General features: G+C 39.2%; 1 protein-coding gene across 1 annotated transcript in view; it reads right to left on the minus strand.

Moving 5' to 3' along the window:
- Window positions 1-2,785: 2,785 nt before the first annotated feature.
- The window catches only part of CAPZA1 (capping actin protein of muscle Z-line subunit alpha 1), a 42,611-nt gene continuing 17,958 nt past the window's right edge, over window positions 2,786-27,438 (minus strand). The window contains exons 2-10 of the mRNA XM_036767205.1: window positions 26,269-26,332; window positions 24,592-24,643; window positions 10,523-10,586; window positions 9,881-10,087; window positions 8,948-9,027; window positions 8,216-8,294; window positions 6,453-6,524; window positions 4,836-4,898; window positions 2,786-4,501 (exon numbers count right to left, since the gene is read on the minus strand). Coding sequence (XP_036623100.1) covers window positions 4,361-4,501; window positions 4,836-4,898; window positions 6,453-6,524; window positions 8,216-8,294; window positions 8,948-9,027; window positions 9,881-10,087; window positions 10,523-10,586; window positions 24,592-24,643; window positions 26,269-26,332 — 822 coding nt within the window. The 3' untranslated portion in view covers window positions 2,786-4,360. The remainder of the gene's footprint in view (window positions 4,502-4,835; window positions 4,899-6,452; window positions 6,525-8,215; window positions 8,295-8,947; window positions 9,028-9,880; window positions 10,088-10,522; window positions 10,587-24,591; window positions 24,644-26,268; window positions 26,333-27,438) is intronic.

Consider the following 27,438-nt stretch of genomic DNA (forward strand, 5'->3'; position numbering starts at 1 on the left):
TTTTGTACATATGTGTACGTGTTGACTCCCTTAATAGAATGAAAGCTCCTTGAGAGTCAAAGATTATTTCACTTTTTTGTCTTTGTATCCCCAGTACTTGGCACAGCACCAAGTATAAAGTAGATAATGTTTGTTGATTTGACTGATCAGAACTAGATACAACAGGATTGTGATCTCCCTGGTTTTGAATTCTGTATTTCTACTTAAATCTTAGGGCTTTGTTTTTTAAATATCAGACTTGATTTCCTCTCTGAGGAACTTCTCATAACAAAAGAGACCAACAATTTTTCTGCAATTTAAGTCTCAAGAGCTGCCTGGGGGCACTGAAAAATCAAGGGCCTTGCCCAGGGTCTAGTAGGTTTCTTTTTCACTAAGTTAAGCAAGTCCCTGGATCTTTTGAGAAACATTACACCATATATTCAAATTCGAACGGGCACTGGTGACTTCATTTTACAAATAAAAAGATGTCTACAAAGCTCAAATGAATCGTAAAAGGTTACACAGGGAAACAAAGCTCGGACTGGAACCCAGGTCTTCCAATTCCAAATCCTCCTCCCTCCCACTCCCCTACCCCATAGCAGGTGAAACCTAGTTAAGCTATGAAGAGCTGATCTTCAGCCTATAGCACTGAGACCAGGATTTGAAAAAGCTCTTTAGCTGCCTGGACTTCTAGCTGTCCTGGGTTTTAACTGTCATCTCCTGAACTTCCTTGCTTCACACCACTCTTAACAATCTTATTGCTAACCCTCCTGCTGCTAACAGCTTTCTCCCTCCTTTTCTCTACTTGTGGAACCAGGATCAACTCTGCCATTGTACCTGGAGATGGTAATCTATTCCCCCATGGTCTCATTCATCACCACTGTGACTTTCCACACCGGAGCGTCCTTCCCTGGCCGCTACTGAGGGATATTGTTCAGCCTCTTTTACAGCGTTAGTTATAAATTATCTTTGCTATTGTATTTATTTCCCCAGTGCTTAACACATGGTGAGGGCTTGATACAATGCTTTTTTCATCATTCAATTTAGGAAGGTACAATTACTCAGGCCCTGGCTAAACAAATAGCTTCCAAAGTACCTTGCCAAAAATCTTAAGTGTAGGTGTAAAATCTAGAAATGTGGTTTTCATTATGAAAGGAAATTCTGGTCTGGTTTTGGCCACTAACTAGTGCTGTGACCATGGGTAAATCATCCAACTGCTCTGAGTAGCCTGAAGAAGGTCAGACATTAGTGTTTGGAAAACTATAGTTTATGCAATGCACAAGGCTCCAAGAGAATTTTTTGGTGTTAGCAAAAATTTTCCCTATATTAAAACAGGAAAATGTTAAAAATTGCTTTTGTTTTGAAATAGGTTTAATCTCTATTCAGTTTCAAAATTTTCTATATCTTTAGTGCCAGGGGCATTCCAACCCCCACCCTTCCCCTGGCATTAATGTGTTCTGTAGGTTTGTTTTTGAGCCCCAAGGCATTCCATGCCCAAATCACTTTGGTAACATCTTGCTAGCTATTCTCTACAGTTATTCCTACCTCTCAAATTCTTTATATAGCAACTTTACTACCTTAGAATACCACTGTGCAGATTGCTGTAAGAATGCTAACAGTAAGCTGAAAAAGATAAAGGAAACAACAGGATAACAGCATGAAGTGAGCAGCAGAGGGCTGGTTTCCTCATTAGGTGGTCAATGAGGGCCTTAAATGGTTGTCCACGGGATTCAGAATTCTTGCATGAAGCACTGTCTGGGCACAGATGAGTTGACGGGGCATCCTAGGGCAGGCTGACATGGAGGAATACAAAGCTAGAGGTAGGAATGTTTGAGGTCAACAAAAGTTACACATGTTGCCAAGAGCTCCTTTCACTGGGAGACATGAAGATTTGAACTGGCCTTGGGATAAGTGAGGCACAGAAACTCCCTCTAATTCTGGGCTGGGAAACATGATAAAAGCAATTCCCACATGCAATAGCTAAAGCAAACTAGGAGAGGGTGAAAACAACCTTCAGAGCTAAGCCCATGTTTACTATTCGTTGTTTAAAAAGTTCAAGAATTCACACTCTCAAAGTTAGAACACAAAGGGTGGACCAATCTCCTCATTTTACAGGTGAGGAAAATCAGGGCCAGAAAAGTAGGGAAGGGGAAAAGAATAGGGAACAAAAATTTACGAAATGCCTATTATGTGCCAGGCACTGTGCTAGTGTTTTACAATTACTATTTAATTCAATCGTTCCGATAATCCTGCAAGGCAAGTGCTATTATCTCCATTTTTACAGTTAAGGAAATTGAGGCAGAGGGCACTTGAGTGACTTACCGAGAGTCAAAAAGCTAGTAAATGTCTGAGGTTTTGAACTCATGTTTTCTTATCTCAAAGACCAGCCCCACCAAGGTCACACAACCAGCTTTGTCCTGTGACCACAAACAAATATCTTTCTCAGCCTTAAAAAAATCAACTAATTTAAAGGTGAAGATTACACACCGGCATGTGCTCACCCACTCATTCTTAGCCTTTTCTGACAAAGGAAGGTAAGATAGAACCTTTAAACTGGTAAGGGAAAAATAGTTGTCTTCCAATAGGAATCAGTGAAAGCTCTATGGACAGCTTCTAACTACCCCGATTCAGGACTAGGCTGATTTCTTTAAGTCTCTAAAAGTTCAGTGAGAGTGTAAATATTAAGGGCAGGGACTAGATTCAGATGACCTAAATATTCTTCTCAAGTCAGATCCAAAATAGACATTTTCACTTCCCACCTTGAGAGGAAGAACAGAAGCGATTATAAAGGAGAGACTCAAACAGCTTTAGAACAAAACCGTTGTATTTCTACTAGTAAGTACAGAGGATTCTGTAATATGGATGGATATTATGAATGGCAAATAATACAAATATACTTTATTTTGGAAAAAAAGTTTATATAAGTAATGGGACACTTTGGAAACACTCTTGCTTAATCATGTTACTGAACAAAAATGATGCCACTTTAAGCACAAACATCCTCCTCTTCAACGCGTATTTGGAGATAGGAAGACAGCACTCGGTTTAAAAAACAAAAACCAAAATGACCTCATTTTAAGGCCCGGTCACCTAAGTGTAAACAATGCAGAATGAATTCACCATACATAGTTCTGATGCTCGCTCTAGCAAATCCATGGTGTCTCTGTGTTTTGAGAGCTATGGAACACATCCCTTCACTCACCCTCCTGGAAGGGCTGCTGTATCACAGTCTAATTTGAGTTCTTGGCAGGTAGGACTGAAGAGGAACATCAAACAAGTTTTACAAACCATTTAGAGTGAACTGCCAGTGTTCCCTTTCAGTACATTAAGAAATAGGTAACAACAGAATGACGCTGCTTACAAGTTACTCTTCTCACTTCGGTGCAAATCTCTTTTGTTTTTATTTGTGATTTATGCACTTGTCTGATTCATACACTTACAGTACAAACTCTAATAACCTGCCACAAAGCATTAAAGCACAATATGCCTATTGTTCCTTAGGCATCTGCATTTTTCAAGTTTTAATATTTATTCTTCTACATCCAGACTGTGTCAGCAGTTCTTGAATATAAAAAAATATATAAATGGGAGTAACTATATTCTAAAAATGCAGATGCCTTTAACAACCATGTTACTAGGGGGAAGGGAATTTTCGGAAAAGGAAGAAAGCAAACAAGTTCACTTGGAGGGAATGTGGTTCAAGTCTTTGGATTAAAAAATTAACAACAACACAAAACCCCCAAATTTTCCCCACAGAAACTGGTCATTATGGAATTTCCGGAAAACCCCTTTTTTCCACCAAAGGGACCTTAAAAACCCCATTCCAAATATTTAAAAATCTACAGCTAACAGGATGCCATTAAGTGGCAATCAGCAGTCAGAAGAGAAAGGATGTCTGTAGATATATCTTGCAGCATAGCATCTTTAGCTATTGGTTGATCAGTAAAAACCACTGGCGTACCAGAAGTGCTATTAAGGATAAGGGTAGGAGAGTATTGAAAACATTACCTGCCTGTTTGTGAGAGGGCTTTCATGGCTAGGAAATTTTCTAACCAGGACATAAATTCTAGGACATATCTCTTTCTCTTTCTTTTTTTCAATGTTAAAAATAACTGAATTTTTAAAAAAAATCCTACAAGTAGATACAGTCACAATAGGAAGTTACATGGCAAGGACCACACAAAAAAAAACATCAAGACAATGCTATTGGTTCAATAGTATTCCAAGAGGCTAGAAAACCTGTTAACTTTGAAAGCCCTAGCAAAATACCGCACTTGTTTATAAACCACCTACTTATAAGACCATACTTCGAATCTTTTTTCCTTTCCTTTCCTTTTTTTTTTTTTTTGCATGTTACAAATGAAGAATTTCACATCCAGCCTTAAGCATTTTGCATTTCTTTGCCAATCTTGTAGCTGAGTATCTTGTTCCAGTCGATTTTGGTGCGGGTGACTGGAAGCTGCCGGCGCAAGGCCTTGAATGTGGTGTCTGACATTGTCTGATAGTTCTCACTAATCGCGGTCTGAAATAGATAATTGATTTGTACGTAAATGTCTAGAAAAGAAACTGAAACTGGATCAGGCTGCATAAAGAAAGTAGCTTGAGTAATAAAGGAAGTGCTTGAATAGAAACTCTCCAGTGTGGAAGTATTTAAGAACTCCACTTAATTGTATTTTTAAAATGTAACCAAGGGGAAATGCAACCTAAGAATTTCAGAGGTCCAAGATCTTAAGTCTTGGACTAGTAGCATTTATGGTACATATTAATATTAAAGAAAACATGTCTGATAAAAGGTGTTAAGATAACAGATTCAATGTCCCTAGGTAAATTACAAAAAAAAAAAAAAATCACCTTACCTGATACTCATTTTCAGCATGTTCTATGATTTTAATAAATTCCTTGGCAGTTTGTACATCATCCTAGTAAGAGGTGAGAAAAAGCATGAATAAGATTATCATGTATAAGCCAATACATAAAAAGCTTACTGAATAAAGGAATTTAATCTCAAATGGAAGAGATCATGAACACACCTTTGTAAATACCCTTGGTACAAGAAGTAGCAACAGAGGCACCAGTTACATAAAATTTAACTAATTAATTCCCAGAACTGCTGCTTGTGATTGGTGACAACTAGCCATATTTTGCTTAAAGATTCAGATTTTTAAAAAATGGAATGGATTCTTATCTTTTTATCTTCTTGCTGCCACTGAGTAGAAAAGGATAAAAATAAAAAGCTAAGAATTGGATCACTGGGGTGTTACAGGACCGGTGGTCTTGAGACCACAATAAATGTTTCCCCTTAAGGAGGCTGTAGCTTATAGAATCTATTCATGGAAAAATATGGCACCATTTTTTAAGGTTAGTGCAGCTGTGTACCCGTATCCAAAAATAATGTGTTTTCAACAGTTAGCTTGCTTTTCTCCTTGCACCCACGTAGCCCCCAAATCTCATATGCCCTAAACGCTGTCATACAAAGTGGCCAGCTCCAACTGACCACCAAAGTCAGATAGAAGTATCATACTCTCAGAAGGTCACCTTGCAGCACACTTTTCTAGCTTAACGGACCTGTGTCTTTGTTCCCCAACACAGGGCTGCGGCACTTACAAAAGACCCTATGTAAGTGTGTGTGTCTGAGCTGTATATTAACTCTCTTTCACCCTCTCTTCTCTTCCCCACTAGCTCCTACTGTTTTACATGTTGCTCTCAGCATCCAAACTCACTAATGGGTTGTTTTTCCCGAGGTCACTGGTTGGTCCGTGGGTCTTCTTTTAAACTGACATATAAACTGGTACCTGGGCAAGGACTCAACCTTTTAGTAATTACCCCTATGCTAGGGGAGCAATCAGCTGGGGAATAGAGGACTTGCCACAAAACAGGGGAGCTACCTTGCACAGTGACACAAGGTCTCATTGGCCCTTCTTTCATTATGTACACTTGTTCCAGACGTAACACTTGTACAAAACTTTTCCTGTTCCCCAACTCTCTCAGTGGAGCTCTGTGGAATGTTAGTTAGTGCTTTGCACCTAACAGGTACTGAAGGTTTTTTTTAACTGAATAGAAGAGCGGCTTGCTATACTAGCCACCATGTATTTCCCAATCAAAGGCATTACTGCTTTCTAGCAAGCAATTCTGCTACCTCACTGGTCAACATGTTCTGAGATTTTGGCAATGGTAGAAAGAAGAGATTTCTGGATTGCTTATTTATTATGATCATCTCACAGAAAGAAGGAACATTACATTCCCTAGAGCCAAGCCTACAGCTCTAGGTCAAAGATTAAACTGGCAACTGGTGTAACTGGTTTTACAGTTGTCCCAAGAAACTTGTGTTGCTCTACTCATGAAGACTTCCAAAGTTAAAACTTTGAAAGCAGAATTTGCGGCTATGTTTTACTTTCAAGATCGGCTCTGAAATAGAATACAGATTCTTCAGGGACAGCCGCAACATGATGACACTTGAGGCATTCCATACTTACAGTAACAGTTATTGAATCCTGTACATCTTTGTGACTAACCAACTGAACATTGCCATCTTCATAGTAATGGACCTGAATGAGGGAGTGATTGAATAAATTAAATAAGCAGTTCATATGGGAACATCACCTAAATATCACCATCTCTGAGCAGGTTATTCACAATTTTGCAAATGGAAATTCTTCAAACTTCAAAAGATCTCCAATTTCGTTATTGTGGGTACTTCCTTTATTAAGGCATAGTGTTTATCAAGGCAGAGTGGATTAGTGGTTTTTATGAGTTGCTGTGGCTAATATTTGGATATCTACTTCTAGGTTCATACTCTGAAATCTTTCTAAAATGGTAGGACCTGCTAGACTTTGTATTTGCTCCACAGGTATAGATTATGAAGACCCGTAATTAGAATAGAGAGAAGGACTTCTGTTGGAGGTAACTTTTATTAAAGGTTTATTAGGGAGTTTCGGTGAAGCATAAACATTGACATTACAGATGTTATTTTAAAAAAAAGACATGATCTTGAAATAACATTCAAAGAAAGATACATGCATGTAGTCTTTTCTCTGATCCTTAAGTGTATCAATTGTTGCTTTTTTTTCCTTGAGAATGAGTCTCCATGTCACCTAGGCTGAATGTGCAGACCAATGGCCCTAATCCTACTACTAATCAGCATGAGTACTTTGACTAGGTTAGTCTGACCCTTCTAAGACATCCTAGTAGCCCCCACACTCTAATGACTCACCCTACTGGTGCTGGATTTAGTGTGAACACCCAATTCACCAGCCTCAGCTTCTTCAGTGGCAGGGATTACATATCTGGTAGTCACTACTTAATCTAACCCATGTTTTATCCCTAGACTTGAACAGAAACTAAACTAACTAATGTTCAATCCTTCTTGACATAGATCCTTATTAGGACAGATGAAAAAAGACCTTTATAAGATGATTGGTTTCAAAAGCCTTAGGGCAGCTTTCTCACTGGCTTTTTTTTTTTAAATTCTATTTACCCTACCTTAGCTGAAGCCATGTCTTGCCAATCTCTAAGGACCCTTTGCTATTTATACTATAAATTAAATGGCTCTCCTTGCCATTCTCATCAAGTTTTTTGCTTTTACCTACTTGGTTCTATCCTATTTACTAAACTCTAAGTTCTTCAATATCTGAGAACATGCCTTTTTTTCCTTTGCATTCCTCACAGCATCTGGTCCATAACAGATACTCAGTAAATATTTACTTAATGAGCTCAAAATTTCCCAGTTGTGAGTTTTAGCTCAAAATTAAGACTTCTTTATATGTATAGTTTCTTTTCCAACTATGAGTTGAATCTTATCATTGCTTTTTGCTTATTTATTCTAGGAAAAACTTGGTATTCCCTAAAGCCACAATCCATGCTCTCAATACTTAAAGTTCCTGAATCTTCTCCCACCCTTCCCTGGTCAGAAGCAGAAAGAGAAAAACTGGAATCATATCCTGTGTCCCCTGATGGGAGTATCCTTGTATTGCTGTCCTTTTTTCCATCTGACCGCAATGTTGCTCTGGCTTCCCAGTTACAACTATAAAAAACTGGTTTCCACATCAACCCATTCTAACTCACGACATGACACAAACTGGTCCTTTTCATTCTAAAAAGCCATATCCATTTTCTTATAAAATCCAACTTCTGGAATAACTTAAAAACACATTTAAATAGAATGCAATTGAGTTTTGAAGCAAAATTATGAAGAGGCTTCATTTCCTGGGGCCATCGTCATTTGGTCGGTTGACCTCACCTGAATCTTTAACACTCCAACCACCTGAGCTGTAGGTGGTGTGATGGTAAACTTCCACTCTGATCTCCAACGACCATTCCTGTGCCAGACCAAAATGCAATCAGAGAATAAGTGAACAGGGAAAAATAAACAAAGGCTGAATTTTGAATGGATAGGGTAGGAGACTCTGTATTCTGACAGTGATGACTAAAGATGACATGCCAACCAAACTTTGGATTCAAGGAGATTCAGCCATAAATATCAAGTTACCTTATCACTTCTCCTTGGGGAGCACTATTTAAAAAAACTCCAAACCAAAAAAGCCCGTAACTCCCTCTAACCAGTGACTCTGTCAATATAATTCACTTTTACTCTCATCCATTTGAGGGAACTGAATAGTAGTAGTAATTACCAGTAATGATTCACATTTCCATAGTATTTTGACAGTTCTGAGGTAGGCAGTGTAGGCTTTATACCTTGTTTATCAATCAATAGGGAAACTGAAGCTTAGAGAGGGAAAGCTGTTTTGCCTAAATTCATGCAGTTAACTAAGTGACTGCTAAGAAGCGGCAGAGCCCACAAGAGAAGCTGGGTGGATCCTCTGACTTCAAATCTAATGCTCTTTCCCCCACACCTCATAGTTTACTCCCATGATCATTAAGCAGCAAGCCAGACAGAACAAAGTGCAGAAGATGCTGGACCAGGGTGACCAGGTAAGGCCCTGAAAACAGAAGACAGCCTCTACATTCTTACCAGAAGTTTTTAGGCTGAAATTGGTGGCTCTCAATACAGGCAATAATAGTCTTCTGCCCATCTATAATTTTAGCATAAACCTATTTGTGAAAGAAATAGAAAATCAGACTTCCAAGGCAATATAAAGTTCTACTAGGGCTTACCCACATGACACTACTTTGGATGGACAAAACTTAAATGACAACACACCACTGAGGCCTACAGCATGCCAAAAAGATTAGAGTTGTAAAATAGGGGGTCACTAAATCCCTTCTTTAGGTCCAAAAACTTCACTGCACAACTGGCCTACGGGGATCATTCGCTTTTATGTGATACTTTAGCTTTCCTCACAATGAATATACAAGGTAGGTGATGCAAAATGTTTTAACTCCTATTTTACAGATGAGGAATTTGAAATTCAAGGACCATTAGTAAGCAATGGTACTGGGATTTAAACCAGGTCTTTTGAGTTAATGTCTATGCTGGCTTTCTCTAGAACTATTATTTTAAAGTCATTCTTCTCATCATCATATGTTTTTTTAGGGGGGGGAATATATATAAAAATAAACAAGATTTCTTTTCTGAATGAAATCTTTTTATTTTATCAAGGACAATTAACTCCTAGAAAACCACATACAGGGCCAATGGCTCTTCCTCAAAATCTTATTTTGACATTTTCTCCATGTCCAACTTAAGTATTTTCTAACATACTAGTTAGGGCCTGTTAATACTGACACCAAAATAACACAAATCTGATATGGATTTAAAAACTAATGTAGAGGCACGTAGTGATGCTATATAATTTATACCATTCATTTCAAAAGCAACTCAAATCACAAATACAGGACTCCTAAATAAGGAATAACTGATACAGGCTGTGGTTCCAATGCATCAAGTAAATGTATATATATAAAAAAGTATTTTATTTAACAGTGAAATAAACAGATACTTAACAGTACAGAAGCCGTTGGAATAATGATCTTTCACATAGGCCCTTAATGCACTGTCACACGCTTCCCTCCATGACTTCAGAGCTCCATCTATATCTTCAGGTTGGGGGTCACTTGCTTCTTTCCGTAAGTGATCAAACTTAAAGGAAACTTTATTTCTTGGATCTAAAAATCTGCCACTACCCAGGTCACCATGTTCTGTAATTAAGACCTTTCAAATTGACACAACAAAATTTATATACATAAATATACTGAAAACATCATTTTGAACAATACATTTTTGAAAATTCTCATGTGTGCAAGCTAAATTTTTGTTCTATTATTTGCCATTTATTCACGACTCATTTTTATTCTTATATAAGGATATAGATAGATGACTAAAAGGTAGGCAATGCTACAGGAATCAACATCTCTCATCTTACTTGTTCTGTTCCCTTGTTAGAGATGACCCTCCTCATCACTATGGAGGCTTCCAGTAGATAACTTTTACGTATTGCCACTTTTAAAACTAATTTTCAATGAGTAACATTGTATTGTGGAATAAAATTTTAATTTTGCCTCATTTAGGCTTTACTTAGCATCTGACTTTCAAATATCTCCTTTTGATTTTATTGAGATCTCTTCTGGTCAGCAACAGATTATTTACCTGGTCATCATATCCTTCTATCTTCACTGGAGTGAACTGATCCATATTATACTGGGCGAATGCACTGTTAGAAAATGTACACAAGTAAACTCGATCAGACTAATGGTACACCAAAAACTATGTAAATAAAACAAAGGAAAGCTTACTTTTGAAATACTGTAATAATGATAGCACTATACAATGCTGTTGCTGCTTGGGTCACAGACTCTTAGTCTTGTCTTTAACGATAATGCAAAAATATCAAAGACTGAACAATTTAACTCTCAGTTATTTTAACTCATTCAGTCAACCAACAAGCATTTATTAAGCACCTTTGATGTGCCAGGCAATTGTGCTAAGTGCTGGTGACAAAAGACAAAAAAAAAATGTCTGCTCACAAAGGGCTCACATTCTAATAGGGGAGACAGCACATATGGAAAGTGTCAGATGGAAATGTTTCATTATCTTTAGGGCACAGAAGCAAAGCAGATGGTAACGTACTGTCTTTAATGCTATTTTTACTGATAAAGTCTTATCAATTTCTGATGGTGAACCATTTAATAGTGCCAAGGAGTTTGGTGGAAAGAACATTTTTTCCTGGGTCTTGAGCAGCTGTGCCTGTGGCACTCTGGCTGTGAGGGCTAGACTGGACCTAGTCATGGCAAGTTGGGGGTCCTGCTAAAGAGGGCTCTTGAACTTACCTACGGAGGGTGAAAGCTGATTAGCACTTGGGATTGTTGGGAGAGAGAAAAGTGAGCCTTTCTCCCAACAATTTCTCCCCTCACTGATGCTTGTGTAGCCCAGGCTAGAAGCAAGACCAGGTCATCTGGAGCATCCTGCCACTCCTAAAGGTCTTGGATTCAGGTCCTAAACGATTTTCACTGAGGTCTGAAGGGAGGTGGTGGTCGTGGTTTGGTGTGCCCGGCTTCCTGTTTCTCCCTTAAGGATGCTCACGTGGCTCTAGCTAGGTTGGTCTGCCTCACTCAAAGGTGACAGTCGGTCAGATGTTGGTGGGGATGGCTAACCTTTCTGAGTAGGAGCTGCTTCCCTAGATGACGGCTATGTGGACTGGGCTAGAAGGAAGACTGTTACATTACTATTACCGAGGCTTTGGGGTTAAGCGTCCTGGGCTGTCTCCATCCAGAACTCAAGAAAGGCGGTAGAAGAGGGGAAGAAGGGGAAGAGGGTGGCTGCACTTCCCTGCCATAGTTGGCAGTTGTTGGATCTTTCTCCACAGGAAATTGTGCCCTTAATTCCCTTCCTTCTCCCACCCCTCACTCTAATCTTCAATTTCTCCCTCTCTACTAACTCCTTCCCTGATACCTACCAGGTCTCCAACATCCTTAAAAACCTTCCCTTGAACCTAAATCCTCCCCACCACCCCTGGCCCCCCATCCAAATACTCTTACCCCTCCCTTTCACTGAGCAAACACCTAGAAAAAGCATTCTATTCTCACTACCTCCACTTTCTTAATCCCTTGCAATCTGGCCTCTGATCATGTCAATTCAACTGAAATTGTTCTTTCCAAAATTACCAATGAGTTGTAATTTACCAGTCTTTACCCTACCTGACTTCTCTTGCAGCATTTGGCCCTGCTAACCACTTTTCTCTTGGATATATTTTTCCTGAGTTTTTGTGACATTGTTTCTCTTGGTTAGTCTATCTTAACATATTCTCTCAGTCTCCTCTGCTCATTCATCATCCAATCACACTCTGTAATTATGGGTATATACCAATGTTCTATCTTCAGTACTTTTCTACTCTGTGTCTATACTGTTTGTTTTTTGTGAGTTAATGATCACATCTATGCAGAGGACTCTCAAATCTATAGAGCTGGCCCTAGACATCTCTCTTGAACTTTAGTCCCATATCTTCAGGCACCTGTAAGATATTTTAAACTGGATATAACATAAGCATCTCAAATTCCACATGTTCAAATTAGGACCAAATGGCTCTTTTTATCTTGGATGCTACCATCTTTCCAGTGATCCAAGTTCACAATCTCAGTCATCCTCCTCTCCTCACTCCATGTGTCTCATTAGTTGCCAAGTCTTGTGTTTACCTAACATTTTTCACACCTCCCTCTTTCTCTTTTACATGGCCACAATTCTAATTCAGTTCCTCATCACCACTGGTCTGGACTACTGAAACTAATTGGTTTCTCTGTTTCAAGTCTATACTTTTTAAAGAATCTATCTCCTTCACAGATCCCAAAGTGATTTTTTTTTGTATTTATTTAGCATTTTATTTTCCCCCCGTTAGATGTAAAAATAATTTTTAACATTCTCTTGTGTGATTTTCTTAAAGCTCAGGTCTGCCCATGTCACTATTCTAATCAAACTCCAGTGGCTCTCTATTACACACCTAGGTTTGAATAAAAACGCCTTTAGCATTTAAATACCTTTTAAACCTGGCTCCAACTCACTTTTCCAGCCTTATGTTATTCCCCTTCACATACTATTCAGTCCAAACTGCACTTCATCTTCCATCTCTCTGCCTCTGCAAGGTTGTCCTCCATGTCTGCAATTTGTTTCCTTGTTACTTCTTACAAGTCATTGTTTCCTTTACAACTTGAGTCATCTTCTATAGGAAGCATTTCCTGATCTCCCAGATGTGCGGTGCCCCCTCAAATTACCTTGGATATATCACAAAATAAATACTGACCTGGTATTTGCAATATATACCTGCTAAATGATGAGCATACATGCTCTTTGTTCAGTCAGTCTTCACTTTTAGGAACAGTTAGGCAGCACAACTTTCTCCTTCAGGTGAGATGAGCAACTACTCTGATTTGGTAGCTAACCAGGTGGTCCAGGATCCTCATAGCTTCACTAACATCTAGAAGGGGCTCCACCTTTCTCCTGAGGCCCTATTCCTACCCTGATCCTCCAAATAAAGAAAGACAGAAAGAGCTCCTGCTCTGGGTGAAGTAAGTATGATCACCTCTGACTAGACTAATAATTTTATTTGGCATCTGAAATCCAAATCATTGGCCCCCTCATAGAACAGGTGGCTGGGCCCCGAATCTATCACAACAGGCAGTCCTTATTTCCTAGTCAATTCCCAGAGAGCTTGAGAGGGCGCTCATGCGGCCAATCTTCAGTTTTATTACACACCATATAACTTTTAGTACTTTCTACATATTTTGTCTGCATACTTTTATACAATTAAAAATGATTGTGTTTAGCACTGCCTCCTGCCAAAAAAATGCTCAGTCACAGAATCTCCCTTTTCTTCACATCTCACTAGCAAAACTCATATTCTTACACTTATAGCTCATTGCCGAGGCATCTGATTATTTGATCAAAGTAGTTCATAGTTGAGTTATTAGGCTCAACCTTCCTACAACGTATTTACACTTTAAAACAAAAGTTTGGTAACTCTTTATTTGGTGGCTAGAATAAGAAGATACTCTATTATAGAATCTTAAGTGCAGAACAGTAAGTGGGTAGACCGGGCACTCTGTGGTCCTTAAATCTGATCCTGAGTGACGAGTGGGACAGACAGGACTGGCCCTATGTAAAAATTATAAAATAGTCAAACTTTATTTTGGCCCTCCTAATTCTATCTACATTCCACCTTACCTCCTTTCATTCACATGGGGGGTATAGAATAATGACACTAGCTTATCTAATAAAGACAAAATAATAAATGTGAAATTTCTTATTAATCTCTTTTCTATCCTCACCACCTGAGTTCAGACCCTGGTAACTTCTTCCTTAAAAATCTGTAAAAAGAACCTCTTAACTGTTTTAATTTTTTTTTTACTTTCCTCTCTACCTTTCCCAAGGCAATTTTAATGTATAGTCTGATAACGTTACTTATCTCCTCAAAAGCCTTCAGAGTCTTCTCATTTTTACAGAATAAAATACAAACTTGTTAACCTAGTTTTCAAGATCTTCCACAAACTAATTCCAATCTATATCCTTCCATTTTTTTTCCTGCAAACTGGATTCTGATTGTTTTCCATCTCTGTTTTCTTCCTTCATGCATTTGCACACATTTTTCCATGAAATGTTGTGTGTAGCCCCACCCATCCCCCATCTATGACTTTTGAAGTATTTCTCTTTTTTTAAGGTATAGTTTAGGTAGCATTCTCTCAAGAAGATGTAATCTTTCCTTCCTCTAATCTCTTCTCCCCTCTGAATTTTCCAATGAACTTAATCAAATTCTAATTTACATTATGGTCATCTGGATTATACGGTTGTAACTTCTGAGCCAGAAGAGCCCCCAGAAATCATTTAGTTCAACCTTTTATTTTTACAGATGAAAAAACGAAGGCCTGGAGATGTTAAATGTTCTATCAGAGTGTATAGGTAGAAAAGTAAGTAACAGATGTAGAGTTTGAGCTCTGGTCCTGACTCCAAATCTAGGACTTTTGTTACTATGACACCAAACTATATTCCTTCTCTTCATTGCTAAACTATAAGGACTTAGAGACAAAGACTTTGTAGTTTTAAATCTCTTTAAATCCAGTATCTAAAACAGTCTCTTGTTCATTTTTGGGGGGTCCAGACCTGTGATTTCCACATTTCAAGGAAATCCCAGTGTGGTAACCACATACGTCTGCCAATGCAGATCAGCAACTCTAATGCCTAGTTTTAGAGAAGCTCTTGCAGCATTAACAAGTTAAATGGCTCACTCCCAATAGCATCATGTATGGTCAGAGGTAGCAATAGATCTCTATCTTCCAGATTCCTTGGCTGGGGCATGCTACCTTGGTCTTACACAGAGCAGTCACTGAATAAATGCTTGCTGTATAAACCACAGAAGACCAGCTAAAAACATGTAAGTCCTGAACAGACAAATCGTAAAGAGTTATCAAGACAGAATCAAGTTTGAGCTGGTACTAAAACATGTAGGAATGGTAAGGATTTGAGGAAATGTTAAATTTCATCTGGGGGGAGGGGATAGCTCTGTGCAAGTCTTGAAGTGGAAGCACAGGCAGAAAGGTGAGTGAAAATAGTGAATAGGGGAAAGTGCCATAATAATTACCAGAATAAACTATAATCACCAAACAAGTACCTTTTTAAAAGGTGTCCTTTCGGGGCCCAAAAGAAAAGCATTCTTGGCCCTTGGATGTCCAGTAACCACTGTAAATGGAGGTAAAAAGGCCAGATCAACTGATACAAGTAACACTTCAGCTCTGGGCTCTGTTTACTGGCAATCAAATTCACAGGCCATGTCTATCTTTCTGTTCTCCACTCCTACCCCCAGGCACTCCAGAAATCCCTATTCCTAAGGCCTGTCAGAGGAAAGCAAGGCAATAAATGAGTTTTTCCGAGAAGATATTTAAGCCTTATATTTTCTTTAAAAAAGTATTTCTCCACCAAAAAAAACCAATCATAGTCCAATACAACAAAAATTTCAAACCTTGTAAATAAACAAGCAAAACTAAACAAAAAAGTGGTTGTTCCACACACACCCTTTTTGTTACTTACCAAATGATAAAAGATGTAAAAACCATAACCAGCACCTTCTAAGCTAGCTATGTCTCACCTCCAATTCCCCTTTAATATGGTTTCTCACATCAGTAAATCTTAAAGTTTCTAAATGAATAATTTTCTTTTACTAAGCCCTAGACAGTAAACAGGCACAGGCTGTAGTGCAAAAGGAGCCTAAAACATATCTGCCTCCAAGAATACTTTATGATAAATGCTCATAGGAAAAAAAAAAGAAGGGGGATTGAATATCAATATTGTTTAAAACTGCAGGAATGGGGACTGATTAAAAGAAAGTTCTACCTAAATCATGTTCAAATACTACCATTTAATACAGTTTAAACAAATTTAAATATGTGTCTCAACAGAGTATACTCTAGGAGCACAGGAAACAGTTTGATTCCACACACAACCCTGACTCATGCATGTATTTCCACACTTCAACCTCAAAAAAATGGACTGAGTCTTACAGCTCAAGCTTGTCACTTCTATCTCTCCTCCCCTAAATTAGCCCAGGCAACGAAATACAAATAATTATTCAGATGTTAGTGCTGGGCCTGACGCAGTGGCCGTCAGTGTAGTTACAGTGACTGCCAACCTTTGATTATTCGGTTACCCTAACGTAGTTCTTGTTCCTCATGCCCGCACTCACACAGGATCCAAACAGCTCCTGACAGCTCATACTAACTCACAGATGATATTGCTAAGAGAGAGGAGAAGCACTGTTTTCCCACTGATTTAAAAGGATACCTTTAAAAATTTTTAGGTTTTTTTTTGGGGGGTGGTGGTGGTGGTGGTTAGCAACTGTAGCTTATTCTCACACTTCCTCCTTTTCAATGTTATCACCTATCTCTCTGCCTTTTCCTTTGTTGGCTTTTTATGTAGCCCAGACTTCCACAATGAATCCTGAAGCTAGTAGGTCTCTGAAGTGTTGCAAGAGCTATTGGTTTAGACTGACCAGGTTTTAAAAAATTAAGCACATTATTAGTACTCCCCTTCTGTGAAACTATCTAAAATCACTTTATAAAACCGTATCTTAAAGTTGGATTCCGCCTTTCTCATTATCTGTGCTCATTTATGCAATGTTGTTTCTTATGCATTTTACTGGTATCAAACCCTCTGGTATCCTTTGGAAAACAGGAGGTACCACACGGACCATCAAGACCCCTGACTTCTCTCTTCTGTGAGGTGCCTAGGATACACTTTCCCACAGAAGTAGCCTGGTAGAAATTCTGTGCTGCTTTTCAGGGTCCCACCAGAGAAAACAGCCATGGGAAGTTAGTCTTTCTCCCCTCGCAGGACCCATGTGAGTTTGATACAACAAAGAAGCAAAGAGCCTTTTCCTACACCTGGACACTGGTCACTGTCTCATACCATCCCTGATCAATACCATGCACCCTAGTTGTTCGGTCTAGATGGTCCTTAAGTATGATGCAAGTGGACACTGCTTTGGGCCACAGGATCCCAACTGATGATTATTTTGGGTTCTGGAACTGAGACACCTATCCTCATCTGGGCAAACCAGACATATTTACTTCCTCTTGTCATGGGCTGGTAGAACTACACTAAGGACCCAGAAAAGGAGATTATTTGGCATTGCGTCCACACTAATCTTCCCCAGCCTTTCCTCTTTAATATCACCTGCCACACTGTGACCTGTTAAGATTCTTTCCAAAAGAACACCACCCTACCCTCACCTGTGTCAGGTGTGGACTCCTGGCCATCACTGTCAGTCTTATTCTAGGACAGGGATGGGAAACCTTTGGCCTTGAGGCCACACGTGGACCTCTAGGCCCTCAAGTGTGGCCCTTTGAATCCAAACTTCACAGAACAAATCCCCTTAATAAAAGGATTTGTTCTGTAAAACTTGAACTCAGTCAAAAGGCTGCACTCAAGGACCTAGAAGACCACATGTGGCCTCAAGGCCCTGTCCTAGGAGGTTCAATCACAGGAGCCACAGGCATTATTAGTGCCCTTCAGGACTTGGTCAAGACTCTGCAAAAGCGCAACTAGCCAAGGCATATGAACTAGAGCCGCAAATGATCAAGGTCTGCTGCCCTGCATCTATAGGCTGAGGACCAATAAGTCATGGGGACTACAGTGCTCAAGAACTGCATGGCCTTGAACTACCTCCTGGCTGATCAAGGTGGAATCTGTAAAATGGTAAACTCCTCTTGCTGCATGTGGGTCAGTCAGACCCAATAAGTACTAGCCACAGCCAATGATGTGGAGCAAGTGCTAGGGAAAGGTCACAGTTAGAGCAGAAACTAAAATCCTAAGTCTCTCTGCGGTCATCAGCTAACTGTCCCTGTGAAAATGGGGGAGCAAAATGTGTACCCTCCTTGAGATCCTGGTTGCCACAGTTGTGATCTTAGGTGATAATCTTTGCACTGGGGTAATGGCTTCACCACAAAATGGTGACCAAGTGGCTGCCCTGTGATCCACCTTCAATACCAAAGAGTGAATTAGGGAACAATACATGTTTGAGGCATACTACTTTCCAGACCTTAGGACTGCTCTGTTTTGAGGGCCTTAAGTAAGGTTGTTTTAGGTCTACAAAAATGTTCTTCAATCTTTCCTTGGAATGTGGCCAACTGTCCTTTCAAATTTCTCCTGATCCAAGGACACTGAGTGGCTACCAGGGCCAAGAGGTGGACTGTGATATAAAATCACTGGAAGGCCCTGACTTCTGACCCTATTAAGCTACATGTCCCTGATATCTACCTGTAGGGCTTTCTGAAACAGCAATCTTTGCATATGAAGCTATTCTCAGCAAGATCAGCACATATAATATGATGGCCAAGTTATTAGAAACCTTGAACCTCTTGGCTTTTGAGGGATTACATGTCTCTAGCACCAACCTGTACCATCTCTTTGGTTCCTGTACATCTACCCTATGTCACATAGAGGAATATTCTTGGCATGTTTGTACCTACTTCTTGAGAGGCACTCAGCTATTCTTAGACTTATTGCTAAGCACCCTCTTGCAGGTGGCTCAGCTACCTGCAGCCAAAATAGGCATAAGACCCACTGGATCATTCCCTAGAGAGGGGGATGGCTCAGCCTCACACATGACTGGACCCCTCTTCCTGTGAATATGATCATGTAACTTTGGCTATTTCTGTCTTTGTCACTTAATTCCTTGAGGTTGCTGACTGTGCTCTGGGCTTTAGCCCTAAGTCTCCTACCTCCTCCCCTGATCCCACTCTGCTAATAAACTGCTTGCTGAAGTATCAACCTAGCAAGTTTTCATTTCATGGGAATCCTGATCCCTTCCGGACTTTTCCCAGAACAAACTCTTCAGGCTCCAAGAGAGGGCATCTGGGCAATCCTAACAGTCAGGCCCTATCCTTATAGCAAGTGTCTGAGGAAGGTGCTATTCTTAGCCCCATTTTGTAGATGACGAAATGAGAAAATGTCTGCGATGGGATTTAAACCCAGGTCTTCCTGACTTCAAGACCAGCACTGCCTAAGCAGAGCTCCCAACCTACTGAGGCTAGCTGGGCTCTAGAGCCTCTACAAGAAAAAAAAATAACATCTAAATATAAAGTGTTATAGTCAAGACTTGGGGCTATCTCGTTCACAGCGATGTAACTAGCTTGTCTATTCCTGCTGGGGAGATGGAACAAGTTGGGGCTATAGCTACTGTGGGCATGGTCTCTTGCCCACTATTGCTGTTCAGTTTTATCAAGACTCTTTATGAACTCATTTGGAGTTTTCCTGGCAGAGATACTGGAGTGGTTTGCCATTTCCTTCTCCAGCTCATTTGACATATGAGAAAACTGAAGCAAACAAGGTGAAGTGACTTACTCAGGGTCACACAGTTAGTAAGTATCTGAGGCCTCATCTGAACGAAGGTCTTTCTGACTCTAGGTCTGGTGCTCTATCCACTGTGCCACCTAGCTGGCCTCTCCTGCCCATAATAGATCTTTAAGAAAATTCTGTCAAATTAAAGTTGATAATGCAGTGCTAGGGCCAAAGCCATACTGACTTGCTGCCTACTCTGGAGTTTGGTGCTCTGACACCTAGGGACTAGGTGTAAGAGGGAGGAGAGACAAGGGGTTAGAATAGCTACCACATCTCCCTGAAGCTTCCCCCACCATTTCCTTCTACTGTATGTAACCCTGGAGGCAGTCTGGGGAAATGCAAATCTGAAGACAAACAGAAATATGGTCATGCGTACAGCCCAGTATAATTGAGAGAAAAACATAGTTTTTGAAAACTTAGAAAAAGGAAACCAGCATGGTTTCACCAAAAACAAATCACACTAAGTTAACTTCATTCCCTATTTTAACTGGGTTAACAAAATGGAAAACCAAGGGAATGAAACAAACATAGTGTATTTTGATTTCAAAGCAACTAATTATACACATATATTTTTATATATGTGTTTTATATATATACATACACATGTATACATGTGGATAAGATGGAGATATTTTAGTCAGATGATAGAACAGTTGGAAAGATTTACAGAAGAACAACTTTTCAAAAAGAGTTGATTAATAATATTGCAATCATCATCAGCAGCATATTAACAATAAACTGGAAGGAAATCTCTAGAGGAACCATCAAATGACAGAAAGGCATGAAAGGCATACTTAATTTGGCTTGTTAACTACCTACTAAACACAAGTAGTGTGCTAAGCAGTAGAGATATAGAAATGAAAAAGGACAGAGGAGTTTGTGCCCTCTAGATCAGATGCAACATATTCATAGACTAGTATTAATACAAAGCAGGGTATAAAAAGGCAAGACCCCCAACAAGTTCCACAAGGGCCACCAGGGCAGACTTCATTGAGGAAGTAGCAGCTAAGTTGAATGTTGAAGGAAGAGAAGGATTTTGAAAGGCATAGATGAAGAGGGAGTACATTTTAGACAGACTGTTTGAATGCATGGAATACCCTCCACTGAGTAGTAAGAACTCCATTTTCTCTGTGACTTTTATATTAAAGGGATGCCTGATAACATTCCCCTGCAAAGAGCCTTCAGGGGTCTATTTGAAAAGTTTAGTTTAGAATTCAGATCTTAATAGGAACTACTGCAACCAGTGAAGAGTTGGGATCTCAGATATTTATTGGAGCAGGCTGCCAGTCACTGAGGAGTTTTAATATAGTACTTTTTTTTCATTCTGTTCAGTAAATGTACTTTAGATCTATAATGTAAGTGTGTAATCCTTTGGGTCACATGAAGTCGGGAAGGAAGTAAGAAGCTTAATGGAGTGGGTTGGAGGCATTTTGATATGAAACAAGTTACAGATTGCCAAACATCTATTAAGTAGCCGCAGTGGGTAGACACAGTGCTAGGAGCTGGGGATACAGAAAAGGAAAACAAAATGGTCCTTACCCTCAAGGAGTTTATATACTAATATTTATACTTTCAACTCTACCCGGGCCAAGCATTAAAAGAAAACCCCAAGGCGGGAGAACCCAGGAAAGGCAGGCTATGCCTTTTTGAGAAAGAGGGAAAGGAAACAGAACAGCTTGAGATCAGAGCACCATCTGGTGACCTTAGGAGAGAATGCACTTTGAGAAGCACACAGGTGTCGACCATTCCACTCTTAGCACTCCTGCTACACTCCCCTCACGCAGGGGAGACAGCATGTTAATTTTGAGGAAGAGCAAGAAGGCTAGTTTGGCCTGAATGTAGAGTGTTTGAAGAGAAGTAATATGAAATAAGCTGGAAAAGTGAACTGAAACCAGACTAGAGTGTCTCAAGTAGGGGCAATAAGGAGTCACTGAGGGCTTTTGCATACAAGAATGACATCATCAGACCTGTCCCTTAGGAAAACTATTTTGGCAGTTCTGCGAAAGACAGGTTGGAGAAGGGAGCAACTAAAGGCACACAGACAAATTAGGAACTTATTTCAGTGAGAAAGGTACAGGGTACATGGATGAGAAAGGAATGATGTCAGAGATGGTGCAGAGACAGATTTAACAGGATTTGATGAGGGAATGGATGTGAGGGAGAGAAAAGAGCTTTCTGAACTTGTCAAATGGGTAAAATACACAAAGTTGTAAAGGATAGTAATGGATTACCGAGTCAAGATTTTTTTTTTTTTAGTTTTTGTTTTTGGCAGGGCAATTGGGGTTAAGTGACTTGCCCAAGGTCACACAGCTAGTACATGTGTCAAGTGTCTGAGGCAGGATTTGAACTCAGGTCCTCCTGACTCCAGGGCTGGTGCTCTACTCACTGCGCCATCTAGCTGCCCCTTGAGTCAAGATTTTGAAAGATTTCTAATGAGTTGGAACAAAATAAAATTTAACAGGGAAAAACGTAAAATTTTTACTTCAGTCCTAAAAGTTACTTTGTATGAGAGCAGATATTTCAGAAACACCTCAGGAGCTGAGAAGCAGCTGTGGCACTAGAGACAGAGAGCTGGGCTCAGAGTTGTCAAGAAATAGGTTCCAACCCTGCCCCTGAAACATACTGGCTGTGTGACCCCGGCAAGTCTCTGAACCTCTCAGCGCCCCAGTTACTCTAAGATCATGAACTGCAGAGCAGATGCCAAGTGGTATCAATGGAGGGAGTTTCTTCACTAGGAGGTTTCCTAAAGTGATGAAATCAAATGTTGGGTCCAAAAGGAAAAGAAGAGAAAAAGTCTTAGGGGTTTCACTTAATAAGAGCAAGTAGTGTGATGTGGCTGCCAAGAAAGCTAACATGTCTTAGGTTATGTTATTAGAAAATCTCCAAAGCAGAAGTGGTAATACTTTTGTTGCACTTGGTACTGACAGACCACACCTGTGACACATGCAGCTCCAGCTGTTTCTTAGGAGGGATGACCGAAAATATGGAGGACAACCAGATGAAGATTACAAAGATGGTAAAGAATTTCCAAGAATGTCTTAGGAGGAATGGTCAAACAAAGTTAACAAGTGTTAGTATGATACAGAGAAGACCATAAAGAGGAAAGGGAACATAACAGGTCTCTTCAAATGCCTAAAAACTGTTTTGTGACGCATCTACTACATAAATGAATTTAACTTTACATAGCAACAATTCTCAGATAAAAGAATATATATGATGCTATACTGATTAAAGTTAAAGCATATGCCTCGCTTTTAAAGAAATGACAAGTTGCTAAAGCACAATACAGCATGTGTTATTAGTTTAAAAGATGGCAGAGAACAATTCCAACTGTTTTGAGATTGTACATAATGAGAGACTGAACTGTGAGGTGGAGATTTGTATGAAGTTTTGAAACAATTTAATAATAAAAAAAAGAAAAAAGTGACATGGAAGAGAGATTTGATGGGGGATGTGGGGGGGGGGGTAGCTTCACAAGGTAGATCAGGGCTGTCCGACATTAGGTTTTTATTGAAACAATAGACAACATATTTTGATCTGCCATTTTAGTGAGAGCTCTGCGGTAGCTCGGCTTTGTTTACTAAAGCATTTATGTAACTCACACTGTGGGCCCCATGCGGTGCAGGCCCCATTTTGGACAGCCCTGAGGTAGATGATTTAGGATCGATAAGTGAAAGTTGCAGGCAAATTTCCACTGGAGTTAGGATGATTTTTTAATAAATTAGAGCTGTCTGAAAATTCGACAGGCTGCCTTGTGAGGTAGTAAAATTAGTTCCTTGTCATCGGAAGCATTATAGCAGACTAGAATTCTAGCTGTCAAGAACTGAAGCACACTCTAAAGGCACTGTCTCTGTTTTGGCACTCACATTTCCTCCACTCATAAACAACACCTGGACCTACTTCTTGAAACTGCTTTTTTACGTCTGCATCCTTCTGGTGGTGCAGATACAATTTCCATTCCAACACTTGTATGTGGTGCCTAAAATAATGCCTATAATTGCCATAAATGTGAATGCTACAATTCTATAACCTGATTGAACTGTAACTTTATATTCTAGTTTGTTTATAACATAATAGCAAGAGTTTTATTTTAGATAAGCCTTGACAAGTTTAAATAAATGAAGATAAGGGTAGGGGGGACAGTTCAACCTAGCAGAGACATCTTTAAAAGAGATTCTTGCACTGGGTAAAAGGCTGGATTGAATGACCTCTGGAGGTACTGTCCTACTCTTAAGATTTTATGAAGTCAAACTTAGGCACTAAAGTCTGAAGTCACTGTTTCATTTTGTGCATGAGTTGTGGTATGTTTTGACGATGATGATATTGTCAGTGACTCTGTGCCAGGTCTCTATGAGCTCTTAAAGAAACATACAATTTCTGATAGGTACTGCTGAAGGACAGCTATCTAAAATGCAACAGATGGTCTATGTGTTACACATGTACTACAGGTCTAGATTTATTAGCCAGGAACTTTTTGGGAAGTGCCTTGAAAAGCTTTAAAATTTTTCTAGATAAAATTTTCTAAACTAGTAATATATTTACACTTGAACTGAATATAGTACATGATAACTCACTAAATGCAAATTAACACTCTGCTTAGCACAGTGCCTGGCATATAGTAGGTAGTACTTGACAAATGTTTATTGACTGACTGCTTATCAATATAAATGAGAAAAAAAGGGGATGGTGCTTAAGTTTTTAGTAACTATTTTCCCCACACTGTTTAATGACAGACAGATGCTGAAAATCTGCTTTATTTTGTGCAACATAAACTTCCTAGAGTTCTGATTCTCTACAAATAATGTATACGACATTAAGGTGGTAGACTAAAAAGTACTTACTGAGCTGCCCCTTCCCTGAGAAGATTGTCATTGTTAAGCAGTAACCGGACATCTGGGGGGAAAACATTAAAAGGGTTGAGAAAAAGACAAACATACCAAAATTTTTTAACATCTAGGTTAAGATTGTTAGGTATTAAAATATTTGTATGGATATGACACCAGACAATTACAAATGCAAATGCCTTCTAAGTATAGGAATAGGCATAGGGACTAGATTTGTGATTTCATGCAGGTAAGCACTTTCTTTATAACTTAGTCTCAGAAAACTGCCTAGAGCACCGAGGTTAAGTGACTTGTCAAGGGTCACACAACCAGGATGGGTCACAGCAGGTTCTCAATCTACACTGACACAATGGTCTCAGACTCTGTGCCTACTACTTCCATAAAAGGTACTATGTAAATAAAAACCATCAAAGGATTTTTACAACGAATGACAATACCCTAGTTTGTATGATTTTGCAAACAAATTACAATGAGCATTCTTGGTTCTTTTGTCTTAGAAGATCTTGATACGTTCACCCAGATGGAAATAAAAAAATCTGAAAATACTGGACACTGGTCAATGGCAGTGATATTGATTGATGTTCCCTTATGCAGGGGTCAGCAGCCTTTTAAACAGATGCACCCAAATTCCCCTCACTTTCCTTTTGGCATGTTGGGGAAGGCATCTGTGGATGAGAGAGTGAGTCTGATTATAAACCCAGAGACTACTGGTGCTCAAAGCTCCCTGGAGGTAGGAACATGCATCAGGCATGCTAGTAAAAACGGGCACTCATGCCACAGGAAAGTTACCAACCTCTGGTCTAATATTTTGGTCTCATTTTTCTTCATGATACTTCAATGAAGTAAATATAATTATTAGCTATGAAACAGGGAAGTTTAGTTTATTTCCTAAGATTAAGGGTTAAAATGAATTCAAGTCAAAGTTAAATAGCACTTTTTAGTTGCAATGAAAGTATTTCAATTAGCTGTTTGAAAATTAAGCTTAGATATGATGGAAAGAACTTAGGGAAATAATTACCACTCCCCATCCCCAAATACTCAGCAGATGCCAACCAGGACAGTAAATGGTTATTGCACTGGGCTGAGTCACTCAATATTAACAACTGACATGCTTACTGAATTTTTTTTACTGGTTACAACAATTTGGCATTCCAATATCATTTCTATCTAGAATCTTGAAATAAAGAGACTGCACTAGGTTGAGCACTGGAACTTAACTATGGTCAAAATGTACAGAAAATTCTGGAAATTATAACACAGGATGGTTTGTTTTCTTATATTTGGATCTCAAGAAACGATCAGATAATAAATTAGCACACAGGCATATAATTTTGTATTTCTTTATTTAATACACTGTCTACAATTTGGGTCTATATTTTGAATCTTACATTTTGGGATATGTTTCTTGTTGGTCTTTGATAAATTTCGACTTTAGCCTCAGTTCTGGTTATGGATCATTTAATCAGTATTCTGGAGATTGGGGCAGTGGGAAAGATCATATGGAGCCCTGGTACATGGATATTATGGGTTATCAAATATTTTGGCTTGGAGGAGATTTAAAGTAATGACTTGTAATGATAAAGAGAAAAATACGACGTCAAGTCATTACATTCTTCCTCTCTAATGAAGCCATCATTTAACAATTTAACCATTTACTGGTATTTAACTACTCACCATTAAACACTTCATTAAATTCTCCTGGGGGAGCATGAGTGATGAACTTGGCAGCTATCCGTACCTACAGGAAAAGCAGAAAATTAATGATTAGTGATTACTGGTAGCTAATGTAAATGGTCACTGCATTAAAATACATCTGATTTGATTATGTGTTTGTCTAATCACTCTATCTTTAAGAGAAATGATCAATTTTCATCACAGAATAATATATTCAGCAAAATGGATTTCAATTCTTTTTTCTCTTTAGCCTCCAGAATATTATCTCTTAGGCCCTAACTTCAGAAAATGTCCATAAATTACTAGCTTCTAAATGAATCAGGTGGGGTAAAAATCCTAGGGAATATAGTTCCTCCTACAGTTTGGAAACATTATTTTACGAATGTACATTTGCCTTCCCCATCCCCTACGGGGTAGAGTGGTGGGATTGAGGTGGGGGTAGGGGGCAACTCTTTGTGGACAGGTGTAGTGAACTCTCTGCAAACAAGGTCAGTCAATAAACACTTATTAAGGGTATGTGCCAGGAATGGTTGTTAATGTTTTTAAGATACAAATAGGAAAAAAAGAAAGACAGTCCCTGCATTCCAGGAGCTTCAGATCTAAAGGGGAAGGACAATACTCAAAAGGAGCCTGAATGGGGAAAGGAAGGGCAAAAGGAGAGAATGAAGGAGAGAAGGTACCAGAGGCCAGGCATGGTGAAGTAAATGAGGAGGCACCAATATTAAGTATTAAAAAAAATTATATATATTTAGAGAGAGAGAGAGAGAGAGAGAGAGAGAGAGAGAGAGAGAGAGAGAGAGAGAGAGAGAGTGTGTATGTGTGTGTGTGTGTAAGGACCACTACTAACAATTCAGGAGCAATTTGGAACAGAACTCTCTATTTATTCACTTAATGTTCCACAGGGGTCATTGTAGGCACCAAAAAGAAAATATAAATACTGTAAAACTGTTGTTGGAGTCCTAACTTGTAATCTTTCTGGGGCCTAGATTTGAAATAGAAACAACTTACAAGCTTCTTGTGTATAAAGTATTAATTATTTGATATACAATCTGGCAACATCTACAAATTATAATAATACCAATTATCAACTAGGATATCTTTTAGAAGTTGCAGGAATCATTTTTGACATGTCAGCAAAACAAAGATTGTTCTAACAATTTGATATAATGG

The sequence above is a fragment of the Trichosurus vulpecula genome, chromosome 7 (assembly GCF_011100635.1).
Source record: "Trichosurus vulpecula isolate mTriVul1 chromosome 7, mTriVul1.pri, whole genome shotgun sequence".
In the NCBI taxonomy this organism is placed as follows: domain Eukaryota; kingdom Metazoa; phylum Chordata; class Mammalia; order Diprotodontia; family Phalangeridae; genus Trichosurus; species Trichosurus vulpecula.